At 42.4% G+C, this 26,962-nt stretch overlaps 1 protein-coding gene across 1 annotated transcript; it reads left to right on the top strand.

Moving 5' to 3' along the window:
• The first annotated feature begins 772 nt into the window (after positions 1-772).
• Positions 773-22,847, top strand: LOC116505382 (NACHT, LRR and PYD domains-containing protein 12-like). The gene is made up of 7 exons (XM_032212584.1): positions 773-910; positions 6,426-6,596; positions 6,774-6,944; positions 18,010-18,180; positions 18,359-18,466; positions 22,331-22,501; positions 22,679-22,847. Exons 1-7 carry the CDS (start codon positions 855-857, stop codon positions 22,845-22,847), a joined length of 1,017 nt encoding a protein of 338 aa, XP_032068475.1. The 5' UTR covers positions 773-854.
• Positions 22,848-26,962: the final 4,115 nt, after the last annotated feature.

Below are 26,962 nucleotides of genomic sequence, written 5' to 3'. Positions count from 1 at the left end.
CTGCTATAACGCCCAAATACCTTTAGGAATATTCCCCTTGATCCAATGCTCCCCCGGTATCCAGTGGCTGCCACGTCTCTTCCTGCCCTGCGAGGCATTGACAACCCGTCCAGGGTCCTCCACCTTCTCCAAGGCCGACCCACCAGCCCCCGTACTGTCGGATTCTGGCGGCAGCTTCAACAGCTCCTGCCGGGCCCTAACACCCTCTCCGGGGTTCTCCATCTCCTCCAAGGCCAACCCACCAGCCCCCGTACTGTCAGATTCTGGCGGCAGCTTCAACAGCTCCTGCCGGGCCCTAACACCCTCTCTGGGGTTCTCCATCTCCTCCAAGGCCAACCCACCAGCCCCCGTACTGTCAGAGTCTGGCAGCAGCTCCAACGACTCCTGCTGGCCCACAATACTACCCCCCACTGCAGGGCCCATCCCCCAGTTCCGACGCTCGGGATGCGGCCTGGAAGGGTGGGTGACAGCCTCCACAGAACACAGTGCAAGACACTGGTGCCCTGCCCTACATCCCAAAACAACTCACAGGAGGTTTCTTCTGAGTCACAACAGAGACCCTATGGTAATTGACTGTTTTTTCCTTTCAGTTTCATCTGTGCAACTGTTTTTTTTATATATATATTCTGGAAATATATCCAGGGTGAGGCAGTTCAATTGCCATACATAATCTCATTCCCTTCAATTCCTATAAGAACAGATTCCAGTTTTTTTTATTTCTTTGTACTATTCTCCGCAGGCTTCATGTAGAAATATTGAGTGAATCCGGCAGCAGGCATCTTGCAGATATATTCAGGAGAAACCATAGATTGATAGAGTTAGAGCTGTCCTTCAAAAGCCCTGATGACAAAACAATGGAACTATTATGTGGTGGGCTGAATGATCCAGAATGTACAATAAAGAAGCTAAAGTAAGTAATGCATTTTCCTATACAAAATCGTCTTGTGAAGGTTAATATCTTGAAAATATATCCAGAGAGAAGCAGTTCACCTTCCATTGTTTATTATATTTACTTCATTTCCTTTAAAAATGCAATACATAGTTGTTTTTCCTAAGATAATGTTAATTTTGAGATTCCTGTCTGCAGGATTTCTGGAGAGAGCCTGAGTGAATCCTGCAGCAGACATCTTGCAGAAGTATTCAGGAGAAACCAGAGATTAAGAACATAATGCTTGTCCCTCAATAAACAGATGATCAATCAATGATAGAACTGTGTGAGGTCCTCAAACAACCACAATGTACAATAGAGACCTGTTCTGACCCCCACCTTGCCCGTTCAGAAACTACAGCCACACACAGGTTGCAAAGGAATGTTTTTATCAGTCCCAACTCTTGCTGGCTGCGAGCCCAAAATAAACCCAGATAAATTCTCTGGCAAATGGAAACTACAGCAAAAGAGGTTTATATCAATCAAATCACTTATCCAAGTGCTTTTTATCGATGATTGCAAATAAACAGAGACTTGACTAGAACAGGAACGGAACGGAATGGAATGGAACGTTGACTTCTGCAACTAAGGAGTGGCACCATCAGTCTTTTATCCCCAGGAGGAGATCCTAACGAGCCACAGCTGCTCGTTATCCTCTCCTGTGAGTCGGTCAGCCTTGCATCCCGAAACAACTCACAGGAGGTTTCTGCTGAGTCACAACACTATCCCTCACTGCAGGGCCCTTCCCCCGGGTCTGACGGTCCGGATGCGGTTGTGATGGGGTGTCCGTATGATAGGCTCGTCATCTCCTGTGTTTCCTTCTTTGTTCCTTACGCTGCGCAGACCTCAGCATGTGTGCCTCCTGCTATAACTCCCAAATACCTTCAGGAATATTCCCCTTGATCCAATGCTCCCCCGGTATCCAGTGGCTGCCACGTCTCTTCCTGCCCTGCGAGGCATTGACAACCCGTCCAGGGTCCTCCACCTTCTCCAAGGCCAACCCACCAGCCCCTGTACTGTCGGATTCTGGCGGCAGCTTCAACAGCTCCTGCCGGGCCCTAACACCCTCTCCGGGGTTCTCCATCTCCTCCAAGGCCAACCCATCAGCCCCCGTACTGTCGGATTCTGGCAACAGCTCTAACAGCTCCTACCGGGCCACAACAACCTGTCCAGTGTTCTCCATCTCCTCCAAGGCCAACCCACCAGTCCCCATACTGTCAGAGTCTGGCAGCAGCTCCAACGACTCCTGCTGGCCCACAATACTACCCCCCACTGCAGGGCCCATCCCCCAGTTCCAACGCTCGGGATGCGGCCTGGAAGGCTGGGTGACGGCCTCCACGGAACACAGTGCAAGACACTGGTGCCCTGCCGAGATCCTAGAAACGAAGTCCTGTGCTACGGGGACTGGGGTCGGCAAGGGATGGAATCTTGGCGAAGCCCTCCTCGCAGACCTGGCTCATTGGCACTGGACAAATGACTCCACGCACTTCTGCACATCATTTCTTAAGCGGGACCACCAAAACGTATGGGATACCAAGCACAATGTCCGGAAAAAAACCCCAATGTCTCACTGCAGAAGCGCCATGAACCTGAGAGAGCATCTGTCTCCAGATGTGCCTGCGGGAACATAGAGCCAGTCCTGATACTTCAAAAGATCTCCCTCCAAAATCCATGGGGAATCCGGCCCTACTTCCGCCTTTCGTTGCTCCACCCATTCGTCACCCTGCTGCGCATCCCGTATCAGAGACTGTATGCTCATGGGATGATAAACTGCAGCGCAGGATGCGACAGGTAGAACAGTCCGGGGTGGAAGCAAGTCCGCAGGGTCAGAGTTCTCCAATTTTCTAGGCAGGGCATCCGCCCTTGGATTCCACACCCCACGAATGCACGCTACATTGTGCGAACGGGGTATCAGAACCACACAAATGTGCCGGTTGTCTGACACGATAGTTAGTTGCTGAGGGAAGCCCGCAGTCTGCGCAACCCTTCTATTCTTCTTGGGGCAACTCCCCGCCAGGTGTCCAGGATCCCCACAGTAGAAACACAACCTCTCAGTAAGTCGTCTGTCCCTCTCTGTATGTGACACTCGAGGTCTGACAGCACCCAACTCCATGGGCTCCTCCCATTCCACTGCAGTCTCTTGATGAACTGGCACGCTAGCGGTCTCCTGGAATGCACGGCGAGGCCTCCGCCTGTGCAGCCGGGCATCTATCCGGAGGCACAAGTGGACCAACGTGTTGAACGTCAGTGGCCTGTCCACCCTCGCCAGTTCATCTTGCAAGGCATCAGACAACCCGTCTTGGAAAGTGTCCATCAGAGCTGGTTCATTCCATGCTGAATCCTGGCTACGCTGCCTGAATTCACTCACATACTCTTGTAATGAACCACTCCCCTGCTGCAGTCACTTAAGACGTCTGGTTGCTGTTTCCCCCTTAATGGGAGCCTCAAACATTCGCCTAAAATACTGACAAAAGCCCTGGAAGTCATCCAACAAAGGGCTAGGCTGGGTTAACAAGGGGGTAGCCCAACGGGCAGCTGTGCCTGATAGCAAACTAATAATAAATCCCACCTTCATCCGGTCAGTGGGAAAGTCGTCTGCTCTCAAACTCAGGAACAGCTGGCATTGTCCCAGAAACGCTGCAAACATGGCTTGATTTCCATCAAACCTATCTGGCATAGCCACTGGGCACTTCCTCCTTTATTATTATTATTATTATTATTATTATTATTATTATTATTATTATTTTATTTTATTTTATTTTATTTTGTTACATAAACAACACATGCCCACACCAGTGGGAAAAGAAAAAATCAAAACACAAAAGAGACAAAAAACAAAAAACAAGGCAGGGGGAAAAAAAAGAAGAAACAAAAGAAAAAAAAACACAAGTATATTTTATAAAAAAGTATATCAGCTGGTTACAACATGTTTGGGTGCATCTCTTCCATTAATTCATATTAGTTCAAATATCTTGACTCAAATGTTTACCATATTGACATCATTATACCTCCACTTTTAGTTGACTACAGTTATTTAAACATCTTTCATCTTTAACTATGCCAAAGATTTAATCCATAACCACATGCTAACATTTCATTTACTTGTTTGTAAAATCCTCTATTAACATCAAATCCTCATATACTGTTTTAGTTAAACATCCATAATATTTAATACCAAAAATTCCATCTTCCATGTATATAGTTTATTATCATTCTCCTTTCTTTATTTAATTATATCGTATAGCGTAACATTTTCCCCATATTAGTTAACATTTAACTGTATATAGTTTTATTTTATTTTTAATAGTGATAATTATTGTGATTAATAACCTTTGTATATGGTCCAAAAGTATTTCTAACCTTCCCTTCTCATATCCAATTATTATTTATCATATCAACTCCACATTATATACATTACTGTCATTATCAATTATTATTCAACTATGTCTATTACAAATAAAAATAATTAGGTTTAGCTAATTTTGAATTGTATTCTTCCATCTATCAGCCTGTGTCTCTCCAATAACAAAACCTCCTTAATCCTATTACCATTCGTGGATCAAGTTCTACAAACGTCTTTATAAGCAAGTCCAAACAGGAATATCTTCGCACCTTTTTGCTTAAGATGCCTCTCATATAATGTCCTACACGTTGTCCTACGCTTGTTGCACTTTTCAGCTTGTCTTTAATTCTCAGTGGTGGTATCGAAAGATTTGCAAATGATGTTTCATAAAGTATAAATTCTTTAATGCTTCTCATTCCTCCTGCGCTCTCTTTTGAAATAAATCTTCTGTATGGCTGCCCCCCCTTCAAGCGTTGCATCTCTTTCTCCCTCCAAAGTAAACCAGATGCCCGGAGTGTCAGCAAATTGAGAATCTTTAAACCAGATGCCCGGAATGTCAGCAAATTGAGAATCTTCATTTCTGACATCCTTCGTTTGTATTTCAGGAACATTCAAACATTCAACATTCTCACTTTTTTCTTCATATTTTGATGTTAAAAACAGCAAATAGTCCAGTTTTTTTTCAAATCTGTCATACGTATCAGACAGCTTTTGCAATGCGGAAAAAATCATTTGAAATGAGTCATTTGAAACTTGCATAGACGCCATATTTGTGACGAAGTTAATATTTTTCCTTTAGAGGCTTTAAGGTATTTGCAAGTAAAAACAAGCTGGGAGCTGTACAATCTTATCTGATCTTAGACCAACCCAGCCAAGCAATAAAAGTGTCAAGTTGTAGGAAGCCAAATTATAGTAAATTGGTTTACAGCCCACTTACAGAGAGTCAGAGGAGATGTTGAGGTAATCTTTCCTTTGCCCATGTAAGTAGCATTTAAAACATTTAAGAAATAGGGTATCCACGTCCATAAACCTATAAAGAGATCCAATTCGCCACTAGATTCTTCTGTTCTTTGGTTTCAATTAGCTTAGATTTTTTATGCGGACCGTGTCTCTCTGAGTAATAAAATCATCTTTCCAGCTGGAAACACTCACGCCATTCTTAGGGGCAACCTGCAGTTTCGGTTAGCTTACAGCTAATCCAGAAGTCACTGGCAAAGGAGGTTAAATTCCAACCCCCCAGGGACTTTGCGAACGTCTCTGGGGTCGCTGGATCTCCTCCAACCTTTCACTGTCTCTCCGGGACAGCTTGGGTCCGAAAAGGACCGTCCAATTTCCTTCGGAATAGAGGAATGTCAGGAATAGCCTGAAAATCCGTCTTCTCACTGCTAAGCCCCGCCTTCTTCAGGGGCACTTCCTCCTTGACTGGGTTTTTTTTGCAGCTCTCTGAAATTGAGAAATTTGATCAGCCAATACTGTTATTTGCTGGGCCAGTCTGGTGTTCTCAGCGTAAAGTTGCTCCATAATTTTATGAATGGAGGTTTGTCTGGGCAGAAGTCAAACTGTTCTGACCTCCACCTTGCCCGTTCAGAAACTACAGCCGCACACAGCTTGCAAAGGAATGTTTTTATCAGTCCCGGCTCTTGCTGGCTGCGAGCCCAAAATAAACACAGATAAATTCTCTGGCAAACGGAAAACTACAGCAAAACAGGTTTAAATAAATCAAATCACTTATCCAAGTGCTTTTTCTCGATGATTTCAAACAAACGGAGACTTGACTAGAACAGGAATGGAACGGAATGGAACGGAATGGAACGGAACATTGATTTCTGCAACTAAGGTGTGGCAACATTAGTCTTTTATCTGCAAGAGGAGATCCTAACGAGCCACAGCTGCTCGTTATCCTCTCCTGTGAGTCGGTCAGCCCTGCATCCCAAAACAACTCACAGGAGGTTTCTTCTGAGTCACAACAGAGACCCTATGGTAATTGACTGTTTTTTCCTTTCAGTTTCATCTGTGCAACTGTTTATATATATATATATTCTGGAAATATATCCAGGGTGAGGCAGTTCAATTGCCATACATAATCTCATTCCCTTCAATTCCTATAAGAACAGATTCCATTTTTTTTTTATTTGTTTGTACTATTCTCCGCAGGCTTCATGTAGAGATATTGAGTGAATCCGGCAGCAGGCATCTTGCAGATATATTCAGGAGGAACCATAGATTGATAGAGTTAGAGCTGTCCTTCAAGAGCCCTGATGACAAAACAATGGAACTATTATGTGGTGGGCTGAATGATCCAGAATGTACAATAAAGAAGCTAAAGTAAGTAATGCATTTTCCTATACAAAATCGTCTTGTGAAGGTTAATATTTTGAAAATATATCCAGAGAGAAGCAGTTCACCTTCCATTGTTTATTATATTTACTTCATTTCCTTTAAAAATGCAATACATAGTTGTTTTTCCTAAGATAATGTTAATTTTGAGATTCCTGTCTGCAGGATTTCTGGAGAGAGCCTGAGTGAATCCTGCAGCAGACATCTTGCAGAAGTATTCAGGGGAAACCAGAGCCTGAGACATTTAGAACTGACCCTCAAGAATTCAAACGAGAAAACCATGGGACTGTTGTACGAAGGGCTCAAACATCCAGAATGTAAAATAGAGACATTACAGTAAGTGGCCTTTCTCTCTCTCTCTTCATTTTCATGTGCCAAACATCTCTTCAATGTTTATCTTCTGGAAATATATCCAGGATGAGGCAATTCTAAATGTAACATATAACTTTCTGTTCATTAAATGGTACAATTCCTGTTTCTTTTCAAAGATCTAAATATTAAAACTGTTTATGATTATCTTTCAATGGGAGAAAGCATAGGTTTGTTTGTTTTTATTTTATTTTTAAACATAAATATCATCTTTGCAACATTTCTACATTGGTAAATATCCATAATACTCCTTTTATCCGTACACATATAACTTTATATATCTATATGGCCATTTTTACATATTTTTTCATGTACTCCTATTATTATTTATACTTATATTTCTTCTATTCATGTTAGTCTTTCCATGTACTTATTTCTATACAATACATCTTATATCCTTCTATATATTTCTCTTATATTTCTTATTCTGTACTATTTTATATATAATCTACCTTATATTTCCCCCCTCTTGTTAATTCTGTGGTTTTATGATTATTTTCTGATTTCTTAATCTTTCTTCCTCCCTTTATTGCTTTCTTATTCTTTGCATCATTCCTCTAGCCATTTGTACCATAAATTCCATACTGAATAGTACTTGGATTCTTCTTTGTCTTTTATTTCTTTTGTGAGTTTGTCCATTTTGGTGCATTCTAGTACTTTTTTTATCATGTTTTCTTCTGTTGGTGTATTTTTCGTCTTCCAGTTCTGTGCGGATATGATTCTTGCTGCCGTTATTACATGTAGTAGTAGATATTTGATTTTTTTCTCATAGTTCCCTGTATTTGTTCCTAATACAAATAATTCCGGTTTTAATTCTATTGGTTGTGTAATTATATCTTCCAACCAGTTTTTTATTTTTATCCAATCTCTTTTTGCTGTTGTACATGTCCACCACATATGATAAAAAGTTCCGTGTGCCTGGCTACATTTCCAACACTCAGGTGAATATTCCAGAAATATTTTTGCTATTCTTGCTGCTGGTAGGTGCCATCTGTAGAACATTTTGTACAAATGTTCCCTGTATGCCATTGCCATTGTTAGCTTGCAATTTATTTCCCACAGGCTTTGCTAATTATTCTGTATCCAAAGTTTGTTGCCCATGTTATCATGGTCTCTTTCACTACTTCTTCCATTTTGAATTGTAATAAATAATGGTATATTTTTTGATCAGTTTTTCTTCAGTCCCCTGTAAAATTTTGTCTAGTTCATGTGGTTCTTTGTAAAATCCATCTTTTTCTAGATCCTTCTTATACCTAGTCTGTATCTGCATATAAGGCCACTATTCTATATCTATTCCCTGATTTTTTAATTCTTGTCTTGTTTTTAGTTTCACCTGGTTGTCCAATAAATGTTCATATCTTATTATTTTATTTATATCTAATACATTTGCGTAGACTAGTGCTTCCATAGTCGATAGCTAAATTGGAATTTTATTATAATGTTTTCTTTACATTTTTAAACATGTTTGCAGTAAGGGATTTCTAATTTGATTCCTTTGGAAATAGCTATGTGTTTATTTTTCCCATCCCAAATGAAAGCATGCCAGCCTATTTCTAAATCGTGCCCTTCTATTGTTAACATTATTTTATTCCTTAAATTTATCCAGTCCCTTATCCAGGTAAGAAGAGCTGCTGTCTGGTAATAGAGCTCTCAGTCTGGGAGTCCAAAACCTCCTTTCTCTCTACTGTCTTGTAGTAATTTTAATTTGATCTGAGGTTTTTTCCCTAACAAAATAAATTATATTAATTTCTTTAGGTACATAAAATTCCTCCCCCCCTAAATTTATTGGTGTTACGTGGAATAAGAACAGGAGTTTTGGCAGGATGTTCATTTTAACTGCAGCTATTCTTCCTGTCAGTGAGTTAGTTTTTTCCCAATTTTCCAAATCTTTTTAAATTTGTTGCATTGTCTTATCATAATTATCTTCATTGATTATTGAGCATTTATTTCCCTGTTAGCCAGATTCCTAAATATTTCACATTTTTTTGATATCTGTATACCCTTATTGTCTTCTAATCTTCTCTCTTGTTTTTTAGTATGGTTTTTTGATATGATCTTTATTTTGCTCTTATTAATTTTAAGTCCGGCTACTTTGCCAAATTTCTCTGTTTTTTAAATTAATTTGGCCCTGTTTCTAATGGCTCTTCTAAAATTAATACTATATCGTCTGCGAATGCTGGACTTTATATTCTTCTTTTTTAATTTTTAGTCCCTTTATTTCTTGTTCCCTTCTAATTTCTATTAGTAATACCTGTAATATTAAGATAAATAATAGGGGTGATAGTGGACATCCTTGCCTTGAATTGAATTTGAATTGAATTTATTGCACTTATATGCCGCCCTTTTCCCCAAAGGGGACTCAGGGCGGCTCACAATCCAAGTCAGGGAAGGGGATACAGATAAGGGATAAAAAAGACGAACAAAACAATACACAATTTAAAAGCACACAACAACCATACCATTCGAGGAGGGGGGCAAAAGCTCTTTAGCCCCAGGCCTGTCGGAACAGTCAGGTTTTAAGGGCTTTGCGGAAGGCCTGGAGGGTGGTGAGGGTTCAAATCTCCATGGGGAGCTCATTCCAGAGGGTCGGAGAAGCCACAGAGAAGGCTCTCCTCCGGGTAGTCGCCAGCCGGCATTGGCTGGCGGATGCAATTCGGAGGAGGCCTAATCTGTGGGATCTAATCGGTCTATTGGAGGTAATTGGCAGCAGGCGGTCTCTCAAGTAGTCAGGTCCAATACCATGAAGGGCTTTATAAGTGATGACTAGCACCTTGAAGCGTATCCGAAGACCAATAGGCAGCCAGTGCAGCTCACGGAGGATAGGTGTTACGTGGGTGAACCGAGGTGCATCCACGATCGCTCGCGTGGCTGCATTCTGGACAAGCTGAAGTCTCCGAATGCTCTTCAAGGGCTGCCCCATGTAGAGCACGTTGCAGTAGTCCAGTCTAGAGGTCACAAGGGCACGAGTGACTGTTGTGAGGGCCTCACAGTTCAGGTAGGGACACAACTGGTGCACCAGGCGAACCTGGGCAAATGCCCCCCTGGTCACAGCCGACAAGTGGTGTTCGAAAGTCAGCTGTGGGTCCAGGAGGACTCCCAAATTGCAAACCCTGTCTGAGGGGCGTACTGTTTGACCCCCCAGCCTGAGAGATGGAAAACTTGGCCAATTAGTAGGAGGGAAACACACCAGCCACTCGGTCTTATCCGGGTTGAGTACAAGCTTGTTAACCCCCATCCAGACCCTAACAGCCTCGAGGCACTGGCACATCATGTCAACCGCTTCACTGAGTTGGCATGGGGCAGACAGATACAACTGTGTATCGTCCGCATACTGATGGTATTTTATCCCGTGCCGTCAAATGATCTCACCCAGCGGCTTCATGTAGATATTAAACAGGAGGGGGGACAGGACCGAACCCTGCGGCACCCCATGATTCAGGGGCCTAGGGGTCGATCTCTGCCCTCCGACCAACACCGACTGCGACCTGTCCGAGAGGTAAGAGGAGAACCACCGTAGAACAGTGCCTCCCACCCCCACCTCCCGCAGTTGTCGCAGAAGGATACCATGGTCGATGGTATCGAAGGCCGCTGAGAGGTCAAGGAGCACTAGGACGGAGGCATGACCTCCATCCCTGGCTCTCCAGAGATCATCGGTCAAAGCGACCAAAGCGGTTTCTGTGCTGTAGCCAGGCCTAAATCCCGACTGGAAGGGATCTAGAAAATCGGTTTCCTCCAAGGACCGCCGGAGCTCAAAGGCCACCACTTTCTCAACAACCTTCCCCACGAAGGGGAGGTTGGAGACTGGACGATAGTTGTTTAAAATGGCTGGATCCAAAGACGGCTTCTTCAGGAGGGGTCTCACCACTGCCGCCTTTAAAGCGGGGTGAAAGAACCCCTCCTGAAGGGAGGCGGTAACAACCACCTGGATCCAGCCCCGTGTCACCTCCCTGCTGTTAGCAACCAGCCAGGAGGGGCACGGGTCCAGCACACATGTGGAGGCACTTACGGCTCCCATGGCCTTGTCCACGTCCTCAGGGGTAACAGCTTGAAAATCAATCCAGTGATGTCCATCCAGATTTTCCCCTGGTGCCTTGGCTGGCTCTGCGCAATTGGAGTCCAGGTCCGTCCGAAGCCGAGCAACTTTATCCGCGAGGAATTGGACGTAGTCCTCAGCTCTACCTTGCAAAGGATCGCTCGTATCCTTCCTATTTAGGAGGGAACGGGTTATCCTGAACAAGGCGGCTGGGCGCGACTCAGCGGAAGGTATCAGAGAGGCAATGTGTGTTCTTTTTGTCATCCTGATTGCCCGAAGGTAGACTCTGATGCTGGATGGTAAAAGCGCTCGGTCTGACTCAGACTTACTGGATCTCCATCGTTGCTCTAGGTGTCTCTTTCGGCGCTTCATCTCCCGGAGTTCCTCAGTAAACCAAGGAGCCCTCCTGGATCCACTGCCTCGGAAAGGCGCAATCCGGTTAAGAGCTTCTGCCGCTGCTGAATTCCAGGCAGCATCCAGAGTCTCCATCGGACTGCGGGCGAGGGTATCAGGAACAACACCAAGCTCCGTCTGAAAGCCCAAAGGGTCCATAAGGCGCCTGGGGTGGAACCACCTAATCGGTTCCTCCTCCCTACAGTGGGGGTTTGGTCTCCGAAAGTCAAGCCTCAGTAGGTAGTGGTCCGACCATGACAGGGGTAAGATCTCGCTACCCCTCAAACCAAGATCACAACTCCACTGCTCCGAGAGGAATACGAGGTCGACCGTGTGACCCGCCGAGTGAGTCGGGCCCCGAATTACTTGGGTCAAGCCCATGGCTGTCATGGAAGCCATGAACTCCTGCGCTCCATCAGAGTGTTCACCGAGCGAAGGCAAATTGAAATCCCCCAGAACCATAAGCCTGGGGAACTCAATTGCCAGCTCAGCTACTGACTCTAGGAGCGAGGGGAGGGCTGCTGCAACGCTGTTGGGAGGCAGGTACATTAACAGCAAGCCCACTTGACCCTTGAGGTCCAACTTCACCAGCAAGGACTCACACCCGACAAGCTCCGGAGCAGGGATCCTACGAGGTAGTAGAGACTCTCGGATAACAATAGCCACACCCCCACCCCTTTTTCTGGGGTCGCAGCTGATGAAGCACCTGAAAACCCTCTGGGCACATTTCAGTGAGGGGGACTCCTCCCTCCGGGCCCAGCCAGGTTTCAGTAATACATGCCAGGTCTGCCCTCTCATCTAAAATTAGGTCTCGGACGAGGGGAGCCTTGTGAACTACAGACCTGGCATTTAGCGACAGCAGACTGAGACCAGGGTCCTGATTACTCACACCATCTAGCCTTGGAGTGGTACTCATAGGGCCGGAAGGGGGGATCTCTGTAACGTAGCGAGCCCTCCTTCCCCGGTAATGGCCAGCCCTAAAGTCCCCGCCATATCTGCCCCTCCCTGTTAAGACTGTAATGCTCCGGCCCACTCCCATGTCCGTAGACCCTCCACCCACCCCCATAGCCCCCACATTTCCCGACAGGCCCTTCGAATCAGTCATCCTGAGATTGGAATAGGCCCAGATCCCCCCAACACTTCTGCGAAGCACTCAGTGTGGGGGAACCCGGTTCCCATCCCAATCTCGCTTACACATCCAAACACTCACTCACACCCCTACGAAAATTTTAAAATACAGCAATATAATATAAAAGGGAATTACACAAGTTTAAAAAGTGGGATCATTGGCTTACAAACATCCACATCCACACTACTTACAAAGAAAAATTGCACAGGTATAAAAAGGTGATAAAATAAGCGAACAATCCGTACATAAAGACATAAAGTTCATAGAGCAACAGCACAATAAACCGGTCAAGGCCGGCACAATATGAGGGAGCTAAAAAGGCCTCTTTCTCTAAAGGTCTAGTATAGGAAGAATAATAGTCGAGATGGCTAGGGTAAAGTTTCTGAGGTAATAGTGGACGATGATAGCCACGGTAATAGACGCAGTCCGGGGGGAGAGATGCAGAACTAAAAGTCCAGTGGGCCAAGTCCATAAAGATGAAACGTAATTGGAGGGGCCAGCTAGGGTAGATGGTAAGGATGGTAAACAAGAAAGCCACCCCCCAGCCACAAAGGAGGGCAAACCAAGGGGGCCTTGCACGCCCAATAAGATGGAAAGACGGCTGTTGTAGGTTGAAAGGCACTGGATGGGGGGAAAGTTCAGAAGGGCCGTAATGGTGGCTACAGACTAGCCGCTCGATCACCCTAGGCCCTAACCCACCCATCCAGGCTAGCCACCCCTTCACCCGGTCCACGCTGACAAAACAGACCAAACGGCTAAGCCAGGGCGTTTTCAGGGTGGCTTCGGCGAGCCAATAGAACAGCAAGCCAGCAGCAGCCAACATCAGCATAACAGTGATTAAGATAGTCAGGGCGGCAGTCATTGCAGTCATAGCGGGGTCAAAGCTCGCCAAACAAACAGGGGGGGGCGGTGTCCTCCAACGAACTTAGCCACAGCGTTCTCCCAGTTGCATCGGCAAACCAAGGTCTAACAAGCCAACAGCAGCCCTGCAATTGTCATAGTCACCAAGCCAGAATGGTAGTTGCGAGGAGACCAAACCCCCTCTGCAGCTAGGCCACAGCGTCCTCTAAAGCTGAGCCGTGGCGTTTTTAAAACAGCCTCAGCAAACCAGAGGCACAGCGGCAGTCACGGCAAACAAAGCAGCAGTGTGGGGGGGGGGGGGTTAGGCTCTCTCAGCCAGCAGTTAGAGAAGCTCTCTCAGGCCAGCTGGATCGTAAAAACTCCCAAACGGTGTCACCCAAACGTCTCCGACCAAGCTGGGTCGTGGCGCCTTCCAAACGGCACCCGGGCGGCGTCTTCAAACGCTTCTCCAGACCAGCTGGGCCGCGGCGTCTTCCGAGCGGCTCCCGGGCGACGTCGGCGTCTTTCTCAAAAGGCAGCCTTGGAGAGCAATGTCTCTCGAGTCCGCTGCCAGCACCAGACCCCCGAAGAAATCGCTCGTGCCCTGGCCTCTCTCCAGCTCGATTTCTGAGGCCAATTACTCTTTTTTTTTGGCTGTTTTCCCGTACGGACACCGGAGCGATAAGCTCGGCAGACATGTTCCTTTGCACATCAGCAATACCTTACTCCCTTCAAAATATTAAATTCCTCTGTGACATCTCAATTTATTAGGACTTTCGCCATTTGAGTCGAGTATATTGTCTCAATCATCTTTACAAATTTTTTTCCAAATTTCATGATTTTTAGTTGTATAATGATAAATTGCCAATTCAGATGGTCAAAAGCCTTTTGGGCGTTTAAAAAGATCAGTGCAACTTGTTTCCCTGGGTGTTCTTCGTAATATCCTAATGTATTCATAATTATTCTCATGTTATTTTTCAGTTGTCATTTAGTTAAAAAACCATTTTGATCTGAGTGGATCATTTTGTTTAGTTTTATATTAAATCGTTCCGCCATTATGGATATAAATAATTTATAATATGTGTTCAGTAATGAAATTGGTCTGTAATGAAAATAGCCAAATTTTGTTTGGCTATTTTAATTTTCGGCGCCAACTCCTCTTGTATCATCAAATTCAATTTGTGTTTTTTCAGTTCTCTCTTTTCTTTTCTTTTCTTTTTGTATTTTGTGGATCTTTTTGCAGGCCTACTTCTAATTTTTTAAAGTCTCTAATATTTCTCATTTTTGTTTCTTTTCTTTGTTTTTCTTTGCCAAATATGTTATTGTCAGTCCTCTAATGAATGCCTTTGTTGTACCCCACAAGTTTTGTAATGATGTTTCTTCTTTTTCGTTTACTTTGTAGAGGAGTTTCATTTCTTTTTCTATCATTGTTATGTGTTCTTTATCTTTCAATATTCTTTGGTTAATTTTCCATCTCTTTTTTTCCCTGTCCTTTCCATACTATTTTTATTGGATTGTGGTCTGCCCAGATATTAGTCATTATATCAATCTCCTCTATATCTTTTCTCAATCCCAGTGTCATCCGGAACATGTCTATTCTTGACCACGACTTGTGTGGGTTGGAATAGAAGGTATATTGTTTGTTTTCTGTCTTAATTTCTTGTTCCATTTCACTATTTGTATACAGTGCTTAATTTTCTCATAGTCCTTGTCTCCATTCTTGTTCTTGCGCCCTCTCGTTCTATTTGTTCTCTTTCTTGTTTCCTTTTTTCTTCTTGTTCTACCTCCTTATCTTCTATTAGTTGCTCTTCTTGACTTCTACATTCTGCTTTCTCCCTACTCTCTTGTTCTTCCTCAGTTGTGAAGTGGTGTTCGAAAAACTCGTGTGCCTTATCTATTGTGTTTATTTTGAACTTTTTTCCTGCCAAGTGATCATGATTCCCTCTGGAATGAGCCATCTGAACATTATGTTGTATCTTATTAATTGTGAGGTGAGGAACTGGTAATACCTTCTTTGATCTCTAACCCTTCTTGGTATTTGTCTCAGAATTTGTATTTCTCTTCCTTTGTATGTTGTCTTCTCTCACTTTCTTATATACTTTATCCCTTACTGATTTTTTTGTAAATCGTATGTGTATTTCTTTTGGGAGTCTGTGTAATTTGGGAGTCTAGCATAATTTGTATGAATACCTATGTTCCTTTATATATCTTGTTTGTGTTTTGTAATATGTGTGCCAGAATTTCTGCAATTGTCTTTCCTAAACCCTCCTCCTTATCTTCTACTATGTTTTGGAATCTAAAAAGAAAACTGCCTTCTCCATCTTGAGGAAAACTATTTTTTCTTCTAAATCCCTATTCCCTGTGGACAGCTTCTGTTCTATTCTTTCCATTTTTCTCTCCATTGTTCTACCTTTGTTTCTACTTTTTTGGATTATTTTTGTTCATCTTGGTAATTTCATTTTGTATTTTTCCTATTTTGTCATCTATTCTTCTAATCTCACCTTTCACTTCTCCCACCTCAGTTTTGATTTCTTCATGTTTTTTTTCTAATCTCCTCATGATTTTTTGTTATTGTCTCTTGTGTCTTCATCATTGTTTCTTGAATCATAAGTAACGTTGCTTGCCTACTCTGTAGATTTGTTGTTGAGCTTGATTTTTCTATGCTTAGCATGCTCTTATTGAGCCCTGGTTTGAGGGTGATGATGTTGCAGATGCAGGATTATATGTCACCTTCTTATTTATTTTACTAATGATTGTTATGCTCGTCGTGTTTATCATGTGCACAATATTTTTCCAAAATAGCATATACTGATACAATTATTTAGATATGTCAGTTGTTTTTGCATACTTGATATTCAAGAAATAATTGTACTTTTTGATATTTTTTCTGGTGGGGCTGGGAGGGGGGACAGGCGGCAGGGCAGTGGCTTAGGGAAAACTCTGTGACTGTCCTAGAGTGGCCCAACCAGAGCCCTGACTTGAACCCTAATGAGCATCTCTGGAGGGGCCTGAAAATGGCTGTCCACTGGTGCTTGTAATCCAATCTGACTGAGCAGGAGAGGATTTTCAAGGAAGAATGACAGAAAATCCCCCAATCCAGGTGTGCAAAGCTTGTTGCATCATACCCAAAAAGATTCGAGGCTGAAATTGCTGCCAAAGATGCTTCAACAAAGTCCTGAGTGAAGAGTCTGGATACTTATGCCAATGGGATATTTCAGTTTTTTTGTCTTTTTAATAAATTTACAGACATTTCTAAAAAAAAATCTTTTTGTCCTTATGCAGTATAGACATGGACATCTGGGCCCCCGACCCTTGCTCTTCGTCTAGGCTGATTTGCTGAAACACCATTTAACACAGGTGTGTCGCTCCATCGTACAAAAAACTGCCAGCCAATTAGATGGCAAGTGACAATGATGGTGCTGGGAATGGTGGCCAAGGGGGCTAGGAGGGTAATGTGATTAGTGACAGGTTACAGAAGAGAGCAAGGAGGGCAGGCGGGCAAATGCTCCCCGCTTACAGCTCGTTCTTGTACTGGAAGGGGGCAGCAGGCAAATGCTCCCTGCACATCTGGTGCTGGTAGGAGGAAGCAGGGAAACGCCTCTGCACAGCTCCTAGTGGAGCTTAGAGGGGGAAGGAGGCAAATGCTCCTGGGGGGGGGGGAGCAGTGCAGCAACAATAAACATGGCTGATGGTAGTGTGGGTGTGTGTGTGTGTAGAATGGTGTGGTGCACAATGGGGGGGGGCAGCTGTACTCCCCGTTCAGGCTTAAGCCAGAGTCCAGACGCAGAGGAAATAGCAGTGAGAGGTCAAATTGGGAAGCCCCCATCTACTGCTGCCTGCCCATTGCCCACGGTGGCTTCTCATTTTCACCACCACCACCACCATTACCTCTGCACCTGGACACCAGCCTGATGCCGAACGGGCAGTTTTGCTGCTTTCCCACTGTGCATCCCCCCCTGCAACATCAGGCAGCATTAGCCTGTTTTCCCCTACCAGCACCAGTTGCGCACAGGTAGGGTTTACCTGCCTTTCCCCCTTTGCTCTCTTCCATGACCTGTCAACAATCACATCCCCCTCTGAGCCCTCTTGGTCACCCTTCCCAGGCACATTGTTGCCACCTGCCACCTGATTGGCTGGTGGCTTTTTGTCCCGTGGAGCGAAATAACTGGGACAAATGGTGTCTGGGTGAATGGGGCAAGCTGAAGGGCAAAGGGCAGAGGGCCGGAGAAAATCGCTGGGGGAGGGCCAGCAGAATAGAAAAGCTGGCTGTGAATGGACTGAGGCAGGTGGCTTGAGGTGAACTGGGTGTGGCCAAGGGTGGAAGCCTAAAGGTCCCAATGCATTCTGAATGCACTGTATGTTCACATTCCCTTCAGTTCCAATAAAATACGTTGCATGATGGATTCTCAAGAAATACTTCAAACCCATCTCCACAGACTTCATGGATACATATCAAGTGAATTGTGCAGCGGGCATCTTGCAGAAATACTCAGGAAAAACCAGAGATTGAGAGAGTTAGATCTGTTCTTCAAAACCCTGATGGCAAAACAGTTGAACTATTTTGTGATGGGCTCAATAATCCAGGGTGCTTTTTTCCCCACAGAAATAATTGTAAGTTTTCGGACTTGTCTCTGCAGGTTGCATAAAAGGATCCTGAGTGAATCCTGCAGCAGACATCTTGCTGAAATATTCAAGAGAAACCAGAGATTAAGAACATTATCCTTGTCCCTCAATAAACCAGATGATCAATCAATGTTAGAACTGTGTAAGGTCCTCAAACAACCACAATGTACAATAGAGACCCTATGGTAATTGACTGTTTTTTCCTTTCAGTTTCATCTGTGCAACTGTTTTTTTTTAAATATATATTCTGGAAATATATCCAGGATGAGGCAGTTCAATTGCCATACATAATCTCATTCCCTTCAATTCCTATAAGGACAGATTCCAGTTTTTTTTTTTATTTGTTTGTACTATTCTCCGCAGGCTTCATGTAGAGATAGAGTTAGATCTGTCCATTTGCCCTGATGACAAAACAATGGAACTATTATGTGGTGGGCTGAATGATCCAGAATGTACAATAAAGAAGCTAAAGTAAGTAATGCATTTTCCTATACAAAATCGTCTTGTGAAGGTTAATATTTTGAAAATATATCCAGAGAGAAGCATAAATTGTAAGCCGCCCTGAGTCCCCTCAGGGAAAAGAGCGGCCTATAAATAATAAACCATAAACCATAAACCATAAAGTTCATCTTCCATTGTTTATTATATTTACTTCATTTCCTTTAAAAATGCAATACATAGTTGTTTTTCCTAAGATAATGTTAATTTTGAGATTCCTGTCTGCAGGATTTTGGGAGAGAGCCTGAGTGAATCCTGCAGCAGACATCTTGCAGAAGTATTCAGGGGAAACCAGAGCCTGAGACAGTTAGAACTGACCCTCAAGAATTCAAACGAGAAAACCATGGGACTGTTGTACGAAGGGCTAAAACATCCAGAATGTAAAATAGAGACACTACAGTAAGTGGCCTTTCTCTGTCTCTCTTCATTTTCATGTGCCAACCATCTCTTCAATGTTTATCTTCTGGAAATATATCCAGGATGAGGCAATTCTAAATGTAACATATAACTTTCTGTTCATTAAATGGTACAGTTCCTGTTTCTTTACAAAGATCAAAATATTAAAACTGTTTATGATTATCTTTCAATGGGAGAAAGCATAGGTTTGTTTGTTTTTATTTTATTTTTAAACATAAATATCATCTTTGCAACAATTCTACATTGGTAAATATCCATTATACTCCTTTTATCCGTACACATATAACTTTATATATCTATATCTATAGGGCCATTTTTACATATTTTTATAATAATGTTAATTTTGAGAATCCTGTCTGCAGGATTTCTGGAGAGAGCCTGAGTGAATCCTGCAGCAGACATCTTGCAGAAGTATTCAGGAGAAACCAGAGATTAAGAACATTATGCTTGTCCCTCAATAAACAGATGATCAATCAATGATAGAACTGTGTGAGGTCCTCAAACAACCACAATGTACAATAGAGACCTGTTCTGACCCCCACCTTGCCCGTTCAGAAACTACAGCCACACACAGCTTGCAAAGGAATGTTTTTATCAGTCCCGACTCTTGCTGGCTGCGAGCCCAAAATAAACACAGATAAATTCTCTGGCAAACGGAAACTACAGCAAAAGAGGTTTATATAAATCAAATCACTTATCCAAGTGCTTTTTATCGATGATTGCAAATAAACAGAGACTTGACTAGAACAGGAACAGAATGGAATGGAACGTTGACTTCTGCAACTAAGGCGTGGCACCATCAGTCTTTTATCCCCAGGAGGAGATCCTAACGAGCCACAGCTGCTCGTTATCCTCTCCTGTGAGTCGGTCAGCCCTGCATCCTGAAACAACTCACAGAAGGTTTCTGCTGAGTCACAACACTATCCCTCACTGCAGGGCCCTTCCCCCGGGTCTGATGGTCCAGATGCGGTCGTGATGGGGTGTCCGTATGATAGGCTCGTCATCCCCAGTATTTCCTTCTTTGTTCCTTACGCTGCGCAGACCTCAGCATGTGTACCTCCTGATATAACTCCCAAATACCTTCAGGAATATTCCCCTTGATCCAATGATCCCCCGGTACCCAGTGGCTGCCATGTCTCTTCCTGCCCTGCGTGGCGTTGACAACATGTCCAGGGTCCTCCATCTCCTCCAAGGCCAACCCACCAGCCCCCGTACTGTCAGAGTCTGGCAGCAGCTCCAACGACTCCTGCCAGCCCACAATACTACCCCCCACCGCAGGGCCCATCCCCCAGTTCCGATGCTCGGGATTCGGCCTGGAAGGGTGGGTGACGGCCTCCAAGGAACACAGTCCAAGACACTGGTGCCCTGCCGGGATCCTAGAAACGAAGTCCTGTGCTACAGGGACCGGGGTCGGCAAGGGCTGGAATCTTGGCGAAGCCCTCCTCGCAGACCTGGCTCATTGGCACTGGACAAACGACTCCACGCACTTCTGCACATCATTTCTTAAGCGGGGCCACCAAAACGTACGGGATACCAAGCGCAATGTCTGGAAAAAAAACCAATGTCTCACTGCAGAAACGCCATGAACCTGAGAGAGCATCTGTCTCCGGATGTGCCCTGCGGGAACATAGAGCCAGTCCTGATACTTCAAAAGATCCCCCTCCAAAATCCACAGGGAATCCGGCCCTACTTTCGCCTTTCGTTGCTCCACCCATTCGTCACCCCGCTGCGCATCCCTTATCAGAGACTATGCTCATAGGATGAAAAACTGCAGCGCAGGATGTGATGGGTAGAACAGTCCGGGGTGGAAGCGAGTCCGCAGGGTCAGAGTTCTCCAATTTCCTAGGCAGGGCATCCGCCCTTGGATTCCACACCCCACGAATGCACGCTACATTGTGCGAACGGGGTATCAGAACCACACAAATGTGCCGGTTGTCTGACACGATAGTTAGTTGCTGAGGGAAGGCCGCAGTCTGCACAACCCTTCTATTCTTCTTGGGGCAACTCCCCGCCAGGTGTCCAGGATTCCCACAGTAGAAACACAACCTCTCAGTAAGTCATCTGTCCATCTCTGTATGTGACACTCAAGGTCTGACAGCACCCAACTCCATGGGCTCCTCCCATTCCACCGCAGTCTCTTGATGAACTGGCACGCTAGTGGTCTCCTGGAATGCACAGCGAGGCCTCCGCTTGTGCAGCCGGGCATCTATCCGGAGGCACAAATGGACCAACGTGTTGAACGTCAGTGGCCTGTCCACCCTCGCCACTTCATATTGCACGGCATCAGACAACCCGTCTTGGAAGGTGTCCATCAGAGCTGCTTCATTCCATGCTGAATCCTGGCTACGCAGCCTGAATTCACTCACATACTCTTGTAATGAACCACTCCCCTGCTGCAGTGACTTAAGACGTCTGGTTGCTGTTTCCTCCTTAATGGGATCCTCAAACATTCACCTAAAATACTGACAAAAGCCCTGGAAGTCATCCAACAAAGGGCTAGGCTGGGTTAACAAGGGGGTGGCCCAACGGGCAGCTGTGCCTGAGAGCAAACTAATAATAAATTCCACCTTCGTCCGGTCAGTGGGAAAGTCCTCTGCTCTCAAACTCAGGAACAGCTGGCATTGTCCCAGAAACGCTGCAAACATGGCTTGATTTCCATCAAACCTATCCGGCATAGCCACTGGGCACTTCCCCCTTGGCTGGGTTTTTTTTGCAGCTCTCTGCAATTGAGAAATTTGATCAGCCAATACCGTTATTTGCTGGGCCAGTCTGGTGTTCTCAGCGTAAAGTTGCTCCATAATTTTATGAATGGAGGTTTGTCTGGACAGAAGTCAAACTGTTCTGACCCCCACCTTGCCCGTTCAGAAACTACAGCCGCACACAGCTTGCAAAGGAATGTTTTTATCAGTCCCGGCTCTTGCTGGCTGCGAGCCCAAAATAAACACAGATAAATTCTCTGGCAAACGAAAAACTACAGCAAAACAGGTTTAAATAAATCAAATCACTTATGCGAGTGCTTTTTCTCGATGATTGCAAACAAACGGAGACTTGACTAGAACAGGAATGGAACGGAATGGAACAGAACGTTGACTTCTGCAACTAAGGTGTGGCACCATCAGTCTTTTATCCGCAGGAGGATATCCTAACGAGCCACAGCTGCTCGTTATCCTCTCCTGTGAGTCGGTCAGCCCTGCATCCCAAAACAACTCACAGGAGGTTTCTTCTGAGTCACAACAGAGACCCTATGGTAATTGACTGTTTTTTCCTTTCAGTTTTATCTGTGCAACTGTTTTTATATATATATATTCTGGAAATATATCCAGGGTGAGGCAGTTCAATTGCCATACATAATCTCATTCCCTTCAATTCCTATAAGAACAGATTCCAGTTTTTTTTATTTGTTTGTACTATTCTCCGCAGGCTTCATGTAGAGATATTGAGTGAATCCGGCAGCAGGCATCTTGCAGATATATTCAGGAGGAACCATAGATTGATAGAGTTAGAGCTGTCCTTCAAGAGCCCTGATGACAAAACAATGGAACTATTATGTGGTGGGCTGAATGATCCAGAATGTACAATAAAGAAGCTAAAGTAAGTAATGCATTTTCCTATACAAAATCGTCTTGTGAAGGTTAATATTTTGAAAATATATCCAGAGAGAAGCAGTTCATCTTCCATTGTTTATTATATTTACTTCATTTCCTTTAAAAATGCAATACATAGTTGTTTTTCCTAAGATAATGTTAATTTTGAGATTCCTGTCTGCAGGATTTCTGGAGAGAGCCTGAGTGAATCCTGCAGCAGACATCTTGCAGAAATATTCAGGGGAAACCAGAGCCTGTTAGAACTGACCCTCAAGAATTCAAACGAGAAAACCATGGGACTGTTGTACGAAGGGCTCAAACATCCAGAATGTAAAATAGAGACATTACAGTAAGTGGCCTTTCTCTCTCTCTCTTCATTTTCATGTGCCAACCATCTCTTCAATGTTTATCTTCTGGAAATATATCCAGGATGAGGCAATTCTAAATGCAATATATAACTTTCTGTTCATTAAATGGTACAGTTCCTGTTTCTTTTCAAAGATCTAAATATTAAAACTGTTTATGATTATCTTTCAATGGGAGAAAGCATAGGTTTGTTTGTTTTTATTTTATTTTTAAACATAAATATCATCTTTGCAACATTTCTACATTGATAAATATCCATTATACTCCTTTTATCCGTACACATATAACTTTATATATCTATATCTATATGGCCATTTTAACATATTTTTTCATGTACTCCTATTATTATTTATACTTATATTTCTTCTATTCATGTTAGTCTTTCCATGTACTTATTTCTATACATACATCTTATATCCTTCTATATATTTCTCTTATATTTCTTATTCTGTACTATTTTATATATAATCTACCTTACATTTTCCCCCTCTTGTTAATTCTTAATCTTTCTTCCTTTATTGCTTTCTTATTCTTTGCATCATTCCTCTAGCCATTTGTATCATAAATTCCATACTGAATAGTACTCGGATTCTTCTTTTATTTCTCTTTGTCTTTTATTTCTTTTGTGAGTTTGTCCATTTTGGTGCATTCTAGTACTTTTTTTATCATGTTTTCTTCTGTTGGTGTATTTTTGGTCTTCCAGTTCTGTGCCGATATGATTCTTGCTGCCGTTATTACATGTAGTAGTAGATATTTGATTTTTTTCTCATAGTTCCCTGTATTTGTTCCTAATACAATAATTCCGGTTTTAATTCTATTGGTTGTGTAATTATATCTTCCAACCAGTTTTTTATTTTTACCCAATCTCTTTTTGCTGTTGTACATGTCCACCACATATGATAAAAAGTTCCGTGTGCCTGGCTACATTTCCAACACTCAGGTGAATATTCCAGAAATATTTTTGCTATTCTTGCTGCTGGTAGGTGCCATCTGTAGAACATTTTGTACAAATGTTCCCTGTATGCCATTGCCATTGTTAGCTTGCAATTTATTTCCCACAGGCTTTGCTAATTATTCTGTATCCAAAGTTTGTTGCCCATGTTATCATGGTCTCTTTCACTACTTCTTCCATTTTGAATTGTAATAAATAATGGTATATTTTTTGATCAGTTTTTCTTCAGTCCCCTGTAAAATTTTGTCTAGTTCATGTGGTTCTTTGTAAAATCCATCTTTTTCTAGATCCTTCTTATACCTAGTCTGTATCTGCATATAAGGCCACTATTCTATATCTATTCCCTGATTTTTTAATTCTTGTCTTTTTAGTTTCACCTGGTTGTCCAATAAACGTTCATATCTTATTATTTTATTTATATCTAATACATTTGGGTAGACTAGTGCTTCCATAGTTGATAGCTAAATTGGAATTTTATTATAATGTTTTCTTTAAATTTTTAAACATGTTTGCAATAAGGGATTTCTAATTTGATGCCTTTGGAAACAGCTATGTGTTTATTTTTCCCATCCCAAATGAAAGCATGCCAACCTATTTCTAAATCGTGCCCTTCTATTGTTAACATTATTTTATTCCTTAAATTTATCCAGTCCCTTATCCAGGTAAGAGCTGCTGTCTGGTAATAGAGCTCTCAGTCTGGGAGTCCAAAACCTCCTTTCTCTCTACTGTCTTGTAGTAATTTTAATTTGATCTGAGGTTTTTTCCCTAACCAAATAAATTATATTAATTTCTTTAGGTACATAAAATTCCTCCCCCCTAAGTTTATTGGTGTTACGTGGAATAAGAACAGGAGTTTTGGCAGGATGTTCATTTTAACTGCAGCTATTCTTCCTGTCAGTGAGTTAGTTTTTTTCCAATTTTCCAAATCTTTTTAAATTTGTTGCATTGTCTTATCATAATTATCTTCATTGATTATTGAGCATTTATTTCCCTGTTAGCCATGTTCCTAAATATTTCACATTTTTTTGATATCTGTATACCCTTATTGTCTTCTAATCTTCTCTCTTGTTTTTTAGTAAGGTTTTTTGATATGATCTTTATTTTGCTCTTATTAATTTTAAGTCCGGCTACTTTGCCAAATTTCTCTGTTTTTTAAATTAATTTGGCCCTGTTTCTAATGGCTCTTCTAAAATGAATACTATATCATCTGCGAATGCTGGACTTTATATTCTTCTTTTTTAATTTTTAGTCCCTTTATTTCTTGTTCCCTTCTAATTTCTATTAGTAATACCTGTAATATTAAGATAAATAATAGGGGTGATAGTGGACATCCTTGCCTTACTCCCTTCAAAATATTAAATTCCTATGTGACATCTCAATTTATTAGTACTTTCGCCATTTGAGTCGAGTATATTGTCTCAATCATCTTTACAAATTTTTTTCCAAATTTCATGATTTTTAGTTGTGTAATGATAAATTGCCAATTCAGATGGTCAAAAGCCTTTTGGGCGTTTAAAAGACCAGTGCAACTTGTTTCCCTGGGTGTTCTTCGTAATATCCTAATGTATTCATAATTATTCTCATGTTATTTTTCAGTTGTCATTTAGTTAAAAAACCATTTTGATCTGAGTGGATCATTTTGTTTAGTTTATATTAAATCGTTCCGCCATTATGGATATAAATATTTTATAATATGTGTTCAGTAATGAAATTGGTCTGTAATGAAATAGCCAAATTTTGTTTGGGTATTTTAATTTTCGGCGCCATCTCCTCTTGTATCATCAAATTCAATTTGTGTTTTTTCAGTTCTCTCTTTTCTTTTCTTTTCTTTCTTTTTGTATTTTGTGGATCTTTTTGCAGGCCTACTTCTAATTTTTTAAAGTTCTTTCTCTAATATTTCTCGTTTTTGTTTCTTTTCTTTGTTTTTCTTTGTCAAATATGTTATTGTCAGTCCTCTAATGAATGCCTTTGTTGTACCCCACAAGTTTTGTAATGATGTTTCTTCTTTTTTGTTTACTTTGTAGAGGAGTTTCATTTCTTTTTCTATCATTGTTATGTGTTCTTTATCTTTCAATATTCTTTGGTTAATTTTCCATCTCTTTTGTCTCTTTGTGTCCTGTCCTTTCCATACTATTTTTATTGATTGTGGTCTGCTCAGATATTAGTCCATTATATCAATCTCCTCTATATCTCGTCTCAATCCCAGTGTCATCCAGAACATCTCTATTCTTGACCATGACTTTTGTGGGTTGGAATAGACGGTATATTGTTGTTTTCTGTCTTAATTTCTTGTTCCATTTACTATTTGTATACAGTGCTTAATTTTCTCATAGTCCTTGTCTCCATTCTTGTTCTTGCGCCCTCTCGTTCTATTTGTTCTCTTTCTTGTTTCCTTTTTCTTCTTGTTCTACCTGCTTATCTTCTATTAGCTGCCTCTTCTTGACTTCTGCATTCTGCTTTCTCCCTACTCTCTTGTTCTTCCTCAGTTGTGAAGTGGTGTTCGAAAAACTCGTGTGCCTTATCTATTATGTTTATTTGAACTTTTTCCTGCCAAGTGATCATGATTCCCTCTGGAATGAGCCATCTGAACATTATGTTGTATCTTATTAATTGTGAGGTGAGGAACTGGTAATACCTTCTTTGATCTCTAACCCTTCTTGGTATTTGTCTCAGAATTTGTATTTCTCTTCCTTTGTATGTTGTCTTCTCTCACTTTCTTATATACTTTATCCCTTACTGATTTTTTTGTAAATCGTATGTGTATTTCTTTTGGGAGTCTGTGTAATTTGGGAGTCTAGCATAATTTGTATGAATACCTATGTTCCTTTATATATCTTGTTTGTGTTTTGTAATATGTGTGCCAGAATTTCTGCATTGTCTTTCCTAAACCCTCCTCCTTATCTTCTACTAGTGTTTGGAATCTAAAAAGAAAACTGCCTTCTCCATCTTGAGGAAAACTATTTTTTCTTCTAAATCCCTATTCACTGTGGACAGCTTCTGTTCTATTCTTTCCATTTTTCTCTCCATTGTTCTACCTTTGTTTCTACTTTTTTGGATTATTTTGTTCATCTTGGTAATTTCATTTTGTATTTTTCCTATTTTGTCATCTATTCTTCTAATCTCACCTTTCACTTCTCCCACCTCAGTTTT

Source organism: Thamnophis elegans, chromosome 1 (assembly GCF_009769535.1).
Source record: "Thamnophis elegans isolate rThaEle1 chromosome 1, rThaEle1.pri, whole genome shotgun sequence".
Taxonomy (NCBI): domain Eukaryota; kingdom Metazoa; phylum Chordata; class Lepidosauria; order Squamata; family Colubridae; genus Thamnophis; species Thamnophis elegans.
This window is presented reverse-complemented; position numbering and strand designations above follow the sequence as displayed.

Excerpts from the sequence above, each read along its gene's own strand:
- LOC116505382 (XM_032212584.1), top strand. The coding sequence starts at position 855 with ATGGAACTATTATGTGGTGGGCTGAATGATCCAGAATGTACAATAAAG. Across the intron at positions 18,181-18,358 it reads TGTACAATAGAGACCCTATG|GCTTCATGTAGAGATAGAGT; the intron begins GTAATTGACTGT and ends TATTCTCCGCAG. Across the intron at positions 18,467-22,330 it reads TGTACAATAAAGAAGCTAAA|GCTTCATGTAGAGATATTGA; the intron begins GTAAGTAATGCA and ends TATTCTCCGCAG.